General features: G+C 40.6%; 1 protein-coding gene across 2 annotated transcripts in view; it reads left to right on the top strand.

Annotated features, from left to right (window-relative positions):
* Window positions 1-7,701, top strand: part of TRIQK (triple QxxK/R motif containing) — a 309,552-nt gene extending 301,851 nt beyond the window's left edge. For both annotated transcript variants that reach the window (XM_085605283.1, XM_085605284.1), the window contains one exon: window positions 7,148-7,701. In XM_085605283.1, coding sequence (XP_085461409.1) covers window positions 7,148-7,267 — 120 coding nt within the window. In that variant the 3' untranslated portion in view covers window positions 7,268-7,701. The remainder of the gene's footprint in view (window positions 1-7,147) is intronic.
* Window positions 7,702-10,876: the final 3,175 nt, after the last annotated feature.

The raw sequence follows: 10,876 nt of genomic DNA on the forward strand, positions 1-10,876 counted from the left end.
AAACCAGGCAGAAATCACCCGCCTTCAACGTGTCCAAAACGCCGCAGCTAGAGCCATAGTTGGCTTGCCCGGGTCCTGCTCTGTTTCTAGTACCCTTCGATCTTTGCATTGGCTGCCGGTTAAGACAAGAATTCATTTTAAAGTTTTATGTCTGGCTTTTAAGATCTTGAAGGGATCAACCCCCCAGATCCTCTCGAATCTCTTGTCTTGCTATGTTCCGACCCGCTCTTTGAGATCACTGGGCCAAGCGCTCGCTGTGGTCCCGAGGTTTAAGCTCAGCCGAGCTGGTGGCCGGTCCTTCCGGGTAAAAGCAGCAGTGCTTTGGAACTCTCTTCCGGTTGAGATTCGCTCGATGGAAGACCTTCTTTTGTTCCGTAAAGCCATAAAAACCTTCCTGTTTTACTTTTCTCCCTCTTACTAGCTGCGCCCTTTTCTCTGTTTCTATGCTCAGTGTTAGTTGTGTTTTACCTTGTCATGCGCCAGGACGCCCCTTAGCTGGGGCAGCTGTGCGCACTACAAATGTTCCTAACATAACAATAGCCTGGACAGAAATGTTTGCATATGCCTTTCCACCCTTCCCTCTCATTTCCAAATTAGCAGAATCCGTGTAGCCTTATTTTGATAGCCCCAGCGTGGCCACTTCAATATTGGTACACAGAGCTTCTTCTATCACTGTGCCCAAACATCCAGTTCAAACCTGTGGAGAATCTAATTTCTTTGAACAAAGGACACATTTTCAATCCGCAAATAAAGTCTCTCAACGTATCAGCTTGGAACCTCAGGACAATGAGTTTGGATTAATGACTATTTCTCAGGAATTTAGACCAGTTTTGAGCAATCACGTGCCATGGCCACTAGTAAATCGCACAGCGTGAAATGGAAAAAAGTCTGCTGTTGGAGTATCAATTGCAACCTACATCACTTTGCAACTTCTAAGGAACAGTAACTCCCTTACCTTCTTCAACTAGGCAAATCAGGTCTAGCACATACTTTATTTAAAGTGCATTTAGCTGCAATTTCGAGATTTAGGAGAAAGACATGCGAAGTCTCTTTTTGGACTAGTAGAACAATTAAGGAATTTATGAATGGGCTGTTATATTTTTTCCTCCTGTCAATTGTCCCCCAGTATCCTGGCAGTGAAATACAGTCCTAGCACAGCTAATGAAGACCCATTAGAACCTATTCATAAGTCAAATCTAAATATGTATCATGGAAACTGACTCTTCCCTTGTCCCTCTTTTCTGCAAGATGAATAAGTGAAATCCAAGCCTTTACTGTTGCAGACCTTTTCTTGCACTTCAAAGATGCTGGAGTGATATTGAGAACTAATCCCAATTTAATTCCGAAGGTCTCGTTTCATTTGAATGAACCAGTTGTGCTGTCAGCATTTTAAAAAAAATCCTTTTGCTATGGCAGAAAAAGCCTTACACTCTTTGGATGTCAGATGATGTTTAAAAATATATATAGACAGACCGAAGATTTTTGGAAAGTCCGGCCAGCTTCTTATATCTTTTGCTCTGCCTAAGAAGGGCTATGCTCTGTCAAGGATCAGTATAGCTTGGTGGGTGTCGTCAGCAATTACCCTGTGCCATGGGAAAGCAGGAAGGCCACTGCCATCAAAATTTGGGGCACATTCTACGAGGGAATTGGCATCTACGATCTTGTTTGCTGCTGTGTCTCTACTAGACATTTGCAGCGCGGCAACATGTACTAATGTCCATATATCCACCAAGCATTACTGTGTGGACTCGGCATGGAAGGCAGATGCTGCCGTTGGTCAGGCAGTATTACAACTCCTCTTCCAGTAAGGTACTAAAATCTTATTATTGCTGTCATATCGCATGTTGCAAGGTTTTACCGAGATTCTTTCATGTATTGTTGCATATATATGTTGACTGTTTATATTATGTTTATTTCATTGTGGAAGAGTGGTTATTTAACAAACCCACCGCCTCTCCTTTCTGTGGTACTGCTTACTAGTCTGGTTTAAGCATGTGAATCTATGAAAGATTCAATACTGGAGAAAACACAAATTACTTACCTGTACACAGTGTTTCTCCAGTACTGATTTCCTTCATAGATTCACATTCGACCCTCCCATCTCCCCTTGGTTTCACCACTCTGTATACATCTGATACTATTACCTTTTTACACTTGTGCTCGAAATCTGAAGTACCGTGGCCCTGCAGGGGAAGAGTGCTTCAGGGTCTGGTCTCTGATTGGTTGAAGTTTGGATCTATTAAAACAATGTGAATTATTTAACTATGTTATTGCTTCCCCAGGGATGTTAATGTGTATGTTCAGCACTGCTCATTATAATTACCGTGGGACTCCCACCATGACCACAGGGAAGATTCAAGCATTTGATTATATAAAAGATATATACTGGATAACCACAGTGTACAGGTAAGTAACTTGCTTTTCATAGCTGGGATCCTGATTATCAGTGTAACTGCTGCAGCGTGGTGATCCTCACACAAACTACTATGCTTCAGTCCACTTCTCCATAACAGGGACCCATTGTAGGAAGGACTTATGTATAGCCAAGTTACCTTTTTACTGGTACTCTTGAAATGCAAAGGTGGTGAAATATGTTGCTCAGATGTTTGATGAGTGCACCCTCAAAACCTTTCCAGCACTCAGAGAAGAATTTTCCCTTTTTCCAACTGACTGATGGTAACGCTATTAATTGGCTTATTGCCTCACTACTATTGCCCCACTCTCTGAACTTAAAGACACGTCATGGGCTATTATGCCGGGAGGGCGGACTAACATTTCGTACCCTCCCCTTCTCTTTCAATAGCTGATGCCCTTGTGAGGGGTCTGTAGTCCCAGCTAGTCTCTCTCCAGTGCCCCTCTCCTACTTTGTAACATTTTCTATCCTGCACAGAGATATCCTGGGCTCAGTTATGATCGTGGCCTACCTCCCACAAACTAGACTTGCCTGCATGAGGCACTTGAACCACCCAGAGGGCAGTGAGGTGGCACATTTTACTGCTAATAGGGGTGCCTCTGCAGGCTGTTTATCCCTATTGCTAAACCGGGTCACCCACCACTAACCTCTGCAACTCCTGTTGATTATCGGCGGGCTGGAGAGGTACTTCAGCCTGCAACAGCGTGTGTCTCACCATGGAATGTTGTCTGCAAGGATACCATGTGGTTATTGCTATGGTACTCATGTAATTTTGTTGAGGGACTGCCAATGGGAATTTGCCCACCAAAGAATAATTCTCCATTCTTCTGTTGTTCCATCCTCCCCCCTCTATTGCCCTGTTTACCCATCCCTCTCACTCCCTCCTTCCCCATTCTCTTACCATTATGAAACTGATGAGTTTTAGGTACTCCCTCGACTTGTTATACCGTAGCTTAGTCCTTATTGACTAGGAAATGTTGTCATCCTATCGACCTTGCAGATGCCTATGTAATGTTCAGGCGAGTTTTCTGCCCCTCTATATGTGCCTATATATCTGCACATTGTTCATACATTAGAATCCCTAACAAGCAAAAGTTGCACAAAAAATGAAAGGTAATGATAATTAATATTCTCCTTTTAGAAAGGTCTAGTGAATCATGTGTATCCATTTATTGGGCGGTTATTTTTCTACTTCTCATTTGAATTACCACAACAATAAAAGGCAATTTTCAGAAGTCACCAGCAGACCAAAAGGTGTACGTACTCCAAAACTCTGCAATCACTCGCATCTTTTAACTGGGCAAAGGAGCTGTTGTTTTGCAAGTATTTATACATTTCACTTGGAGAACTTTAAAAACTAAGATTGTCTGTAGATAATTTAGAGTTCGGAGGGTGCTGGAAATCTTCCAAAAAGTTGTGGATGCCCCATCAGCCCTATTTTTGGAGCGTGTAGACATCAGTACACACAAAATTTTCTGTACAGGACATCTGCCATTTATGGCAGATGTTCTAGTACAGCCCTTTCTCTTTTGACAGTGACCAGCAAACCATCCCATTGAATGTAAGTATTCAGGACGGTCTGGTGACTGATGTGAAAGTATGGTGGCGTCCACTCGTCTGTATTGAGATGAGGAAGGTAGGACTACGTCCTCTGCCAGAGTTGTTTTTATAAGTTTAATCAAATATTTTATATCACAAGATAACCTCTGACATCTCAGCTTACAGTGCTAAGCTTAGCTTGTTTAGAAGTGGAAATGTTATATTGCTTTTAGTAGTCCACTTCTCATAAGAGGCAATCCGACTAGTTTTCAGGATCGAGGCAAGCGAACTGGCCTATTTAATCACACTTCACTTTGCCCCAACAGGATTGCATTGCTGCAGCCGATTTGTAGTGCACCAGACCGCCTCCTGGTCACAAGATAAGAGTTCCCAAAGGTCGTGAATATTTTCATAGAGTGTATGTATTGTATTACAATGATTTATTTGTACTTGCACATTCATTTCAGTGACAATAAAAGGAGAACGTTTAAAACTACTATTGAGCTAGGTTAGTCTTTCACTGTGAAAAGTGTGTGACACAAAGACAGAACTGGGAGTTAATTGCCTAGTTTGTTGGAATTCCTGGCCATTCCCATTTCATCGTCAGCAAGTGACGGGGGCGGGGGTAGAGGAGAATTTGGTCTCCTTTACATGAGTGCACTCATCCAAAACATGTTGCCCAATAGTGCCCTACTTACTGTTCACTAATGTTGTAATTATTGACCAAGAAAAAACGTTTGAAAAATTCAAGAGAGCACTGCCATGCACACAATGGGCTTCATTCACCAACGTTTTTTCACTTTCATTACACGTAGTCATAAATTACACTTACAAACACAGAAAATCCACAACGATAGAGATTTTTTGCATGCACAAATACAGGCGTATGAGGGACCCATATGACCACAGCCATCAGAGCGCACTGGCCAGTGCTCTTGTGCATATCTAGTAAGATGAATCTCATGCTTCGCGAACAGAGTCTGCGGGGTATGGCTAAAGATTGATCCCAGTGAATGTCTGGGTGTGGAGGGCCTTCAGCGATGTCAGTGGTGATAGCCAGTGGTTAATTTGTAAAAAAATAAGCGTCTGGGCTTTTGTCAGGCGGCAGCTTGCACCAGCCAATTTCTCCTGTTAGCGGTAAGAACTACTGACCATGAAAGTGTGTGGGGGATGGTGTGGAGCGTAATGGCCAGAGCTGCCAACCTCGGAGCTGGGGAACATGAGTTGTCCTTAACTGGTGCAAATTAAAAGCGGCAGTGTAGATGATTAAGTGCTGGTGTCGAGCACCGGAAGCCACCGGCTCAAATTAAGCACTGGTGAAAGCAGATGCTTTGTCACTGGTGAGAACACTACTAATGTCATTAGCAGAACACAGGTAGCTCATGTTTGCGAAGCTCTCTCCACACATGATAAATTCTATTGATTTGTGCCCTTTGGATCGTAACCATATTGTGATGTGAGTAAGCAACCACATTTTCCACACAACACCGGCTATCTAGTGAGATAGAAAACATTGAGTCAGTGATAGCTATTTTATAGGTAAAATTCAGTTTTCTATGCCTGAGAAAAAAGATTTTGTATGGACAATAATCAGATTTTTTGTGTCCCATTTGGAAAATCTGAGCTAGCATTGCCAAAAAAGCAGGTAGCCACCTTAGACTTTCTTTTACTAAGTTGTATCAACCAGGAAGCCCGGTCTTGGTCAGGCTACAAATCCTTTACGGATGTGTGTAAAACTTTAATGTACTACTTATTTTTAATGTTTCTGATAATTAATATTTAATTTAAGCATATAAACAATGTAATGGCCTGGCCATCCCACTAGGTCAAGGACCAAGATTTGAATTAAAATCAAATCTGTTTGGCCAGTCCCGTAGAACTCCTTTCAACCATTTTGAATTTCAGATAAAGCCTCCTATATGATTGGTCAAAAACAAACCCCAAAAATTCTAGAATCTTATTCTGAAAAATAATCATTGTGGCCATTTAAGGAAAAGGAGAACAGATAGAATCAACGGGATTGATGGGGCTGACAGAACAGCACAGATCCCACACCGGAATTCCGGAAAATTCCATTACCAGTTAAAAGTAAAAAACATAAAGGAGTGCTGTTCAAGAGCTGGACTAGACTCGTCCCTGAGAGCCCAATGTACACAGCCAATTGGCCTCTGGGGAGAGGTTTGGTTTCCTGCCATACTTTTGCTTGGCTGAATTGTTAACGTTTTACTTCTCACTTGTAGGGAAACACTTTCTACTTTTTGGTTAAGCACTGCATGAAAGTGCTTACCCCGAATCTCCATGTTGTACTCACCCTTCAAGTTCTTGTTCTTTCCTCTGCAAACTTCCCTTGTGCTCAGTGTGTCTCTCTCCCTCGTGAGCTTCTCCTCCTTAAAAAAACCCTCTCATTCTGTCACTCTCGCCCTTGTATATTTTCCCCCAGACTACCACCACCCTGTTACCTAAACAGCACTGGCAAATCAAATCGGTTGAAAATATGTGATATATTGATTTTGCCAAACCTTGTTATTTATTGCACCTGTCTTGAATGTAGTTTCTATGTTTCTTCTCTGTACTTCAGGGTAACACCTATACTCATATGATGCATTGTAGTTGCTGTAGACCACTTGTTTAGCCATCGTGGACAACTGTAGATATCATAATATGTATGTTTTATTAAAAGTGCTTCTTTTGCATTCACTTTGTTAATCATGCTGAAGACGTTGACCTCTCTGGCATTGTGTAACCTACAATTAGCAATTTCAGTATGATCTATAAAATGAAATGCTGTCACTGGGGTTTTGGGTTTAGGTAAAGGCGCCACAGGGAAACTTCACATACGTTATCTGTTTTCTTGCTAAGTAGTTTGACGGTGCTATAAGGTGGGAAGTACCGCCTGACTTCCCAGAATTAAGAGCCTTTGCTCTAAACAGTTATGCATGATCTATAAAATGTTTGTCATGTTTCGCCAGTGTATAAACTCCTACACATTAAGAAATTGGTATTAATGTACTATTTGTACTAGGAGTGACATGCTTGAACAATTATGACTTTGGAAAGTGTCAGCGAATTTTGTTTCTGAAATATATACGATTTTGGAAAATATACAGCCTATGTGCAGCGAAGTATCACAGATTACAGAAAACTGTGTGCATACAATTTTAACATGGCTCCATTTGCTTTTTTTCGTTTATACAGGAGGTTGCTCTTGCTTTGCTGGCACTATTGTTGATTTTGGTGGTTGTCTACGCTGTCTTTTATCTCAACATGACAAGTGAAGTTGAAGGTGACCTCGAGCTTGATCCAAATGAGAACTAGGAGACCTATTTCACCATTCCTGAACATGAACAGCCTTGGACAACCATACTCGATGGCAGTTATTACCCCATGAAAGATGAAGAAGCCAAATTAGTCTGAAATTGTACGTTCAACTGCAGTATGCATTCCATAATACACTGAGCCTGTACTCCAGCATATATGTATACATACATTGCTCTCGAATCACATTAAAATGAAAAGTAAGTTTATTGGCAATGATTTCCGCAGGAAAGTAGAAAGAATTTACGGGATTGTGACTTTTAAAAGGACAAGATGACAGCGATGTTCTTGATTCATTAAGAGATTGCTTTAGGGAAAATGCAGTATGGACACAGATGGCATTCCCTAAATTTTCATATATATTCTTGTTCTTTTTTACAATTATTTTAGTGTTTTATCTTTAACCTATGCAATAAAAGTGCACCTTAATCAAATGGTGAGTTTTGAACGCGTTTCTTCTATAGTTTGGCTTTTCAAATATTCGATTGAAGCAATTTGAGTTGTTTGTTTTTCCCTCATAAGAGGTTTGTACACAAATTGACAAAAGGTTTTTATTTCCAATGGAAAGCTAAAAGAATTCTAATTTTATGGAATGTTATAATAAAGAATTATCTTTTGACCTTTTCAAGTATAAAAAGCCAGCAGAATGAACTGAGAGTGACTGGGGTGAAGACACATCAAACTGAATCAACAGCCACCTAGCACTGGTCCTCTCAGCTCTCACTTCAGGTCGTAAATCTAAGGTCACTTGGAACTTCTGTGGGGGTAGATGTTCACTGTTAAAACATGCTGGTCAGAAGCTAAATGATCTCTATTCTACTAGGAGCGCTGAGGATTTTATCTTTACAGTACACAGACGAAGTGTGCATTACGTAGTGATGTTTAGCTGTACATATATTTAGGCATACGATACTGGTCATTGTGCACCTGGTTTTCCTGTTTTGGGCTTGCATTTGTTACATTCTACTGTATGCCTGTCTGATTGTCAATGTTATATGGAAAGCACCTCACTGGTTCTTGGCTGATCTCTGTGATCAGCGGCAGTCTTACTGCAGCTGATGAACTGCACTTCGAGAGGGGTTGTTTTTTGCTGGTCTCAAGATTTGCACCATCCTGAATACGGTTTGAGATTAGGGCTTAAATTGCAGTAATCCCTCCTGCATTTGATAATTCCTTTGGTCGCCCATTGGCTTGCAGAAAAAAGTATCTCCTCCAACCGAGAATTTTTGTCTACTCTTTCTCTGTGAAAAGTGAAGGAGAGAAAAATGTTATTGGTTCTGTGTTTGTAAAGAGCACCTATAGTCGAAGGAGGCTGTTCTCAGACCTGGATCTAGTGGGAACTTTGACTTTCTTCCTGTATTGGTGCAGCAGAACACTTTAACAATCTTGTGTCTCACGGAGTACTTGTTGAAGACAAAGCGCCTTTCATATATCATATTAACTCTGAAACAGTAAGCTATACTCTACTATAATTTATCTGTTGCCATTAAAATTTATATTGGGCAGCTACCATTTTAGGGGTTGCTTTTTCCAGAAATAGAAACCCTTGCCTCTTCTGTCATTGTCTTTCAAGGTTCTGGTAGGCAGTTGTTTTTTAAAGTTTCTATGGGTTGGTTTAAAGCAGTTTGTTGTCATATGAGTAGGTAGGCTGAGTTTTGCCTGTACATCACTGCACGTATTTTCTAATTTAAAACATGCATGTATAGGCAACACAAGGTCGTTAGCCAGCAGTGTATATTCAAAATAGCTCATCATGCCATGGTATATTGCAATTCAGGTGTCTATTCTCACTAGGATAGTTCTTCGGATGTAAGAACTATAATTTATTTACTGAGAAATCCGAGTTGTATCTTTGTCAGTTGAGGCAATCTGTCTCTCTCAATTAGAGCTTCATCCTCAATCAGTTTCGGTGCTTGAGTAGTTTGTCCCATTTGGGGCAATTTATTATCCACCGCAGACGAGTGAAAACACACTCAGGATCATACAAGATTGCACATGGAAGACCGTCTTAACAATCCTCAAAACTGTCGTCCTTGATGTCACTTTAAGATCATAAGAAGGTTGGGCATTTTGACTGTAAAGTCTTTATGAAACCTAGATATATCTTCTATTTCTCGAATATTAGAAATCTGATTTCTCAGGATTTTACTGCATTTACAGTCAAAGCTATTGAATCTAGTTGTAGTTCTGCGATTCAAGGTTTACAAGAACAATGATGGAAACCGTTGTTAATGAAAATATTCTGAAAAATCTGGTAAACATGGCTCTAAAAGGGCAGTGCTTATGAAACTGATTAATGTTACACACATTGCTCAAGTATTGGCAAAGCCAATAGGTCTCACCTTTTAGCTTTGACATTTGTTTTTGCTGATACATCAGTAAAAAGAAAAAGAATTGTCATTACCTGTGCTCAACAGCATTGGCAAAAAATTGATTAAATGCATGAATGCATCAACATTCGTGCTCACATATTCATATAAGGACATTATGGGGGCCATTTTTTTTTTATTATTTAAGGTTCCAAGATGGCAGATGCCCATCTTAGTGTGAAAGCGTCCTCTTAGAAAAGAGTGGCCCGGTGGCTGATTGCAGCTGTTTGCAGCTGCTGGGCCCTCCAAAATAGGAAATAATCATTAAAAAAAATAAAAATAATAGGGAGGACATTTGAGAAATAGTGGACCACACAAGGGTGAGGGTAGGAGCTGGTTGATGCTGATCAAGCATGGAGTAGTGACAGAAAAAGGAATAAGTAGCTCAGAGATGTGGAACTGTGAAACTATCCAAGTCATCCAATCATAAGAATGTAAAGAAGCTATTTCCAGTTGAAGGCCAAGCACAAGGAAGCTATAGAATTAAAAAGCACATAAATGTGATTGACAAGAAAGACAAACGAAGGCAAGCAGCAAATTGCCCCAAAACCACTCGAAGTATTGTTATTGTACACACCAGGACTTTGACAATTGAGATTTTAAAGCTGCCTGTAAGCGAGACAAAAATGTGAAACCTTACGGAAAAATCGGATAGTAATGGAGATGCATGTAACAAATCCATTCAGAAACTGGAAAACACTTTGAAGCGCTGCTCTGTAGAGTTTCGCGATTATCTGTAAAACTATGAAAAATTGCAGCAATTAGAAAATTGAATGAACATGAATAATCTGTATTGGATAAGGGTGTTGAAGGGAGCCATGATGGGTGGAGCTGCAAATAAATTGGTCATTAGGTTGGCGGGGGCTTCAATCCTTAAATTGGTGCATGGAAATCATATTGCTTGATAATACTCTCATTAACCAATCATACAATTAACCCTAGGAAGATCCTGGTGAACGTTATTATATTATTTAACCAGGGATTTCCCTTTCTATAACATCAGATACCTTCAATCCCAGGGATGATAAAAATACACTTGTAACAGTTCCTTTAACCTCTGACGTCTGAAATCAAATGAAAAATTCACAAACCTGCAATTTTCGGTACTGCTGAAAGTCAAGTGAAGTAAACCATCCATCTTGAACATAGTAACTCCTGCTGAGAAGCATCTTCAGGCATAGGTAGTGGGGTGTCAGGGCGACACCGATGTGGTATGGCAGCTTTCATGTTACACAGCTAA

This window comes from Triturus cristatus, chromosome 5_1 (assembly GCF_964204655.1).
Source record: "Triturus cristatus chromosome 5_1, aTriCri1.1, whole genome shotgun sequence".
Lineage (NCBI taxonomy): Eukaryota > Metazoa > Chordata > Amphibia > Caudata > Salamandridae > Triturus > Triturus cristatus.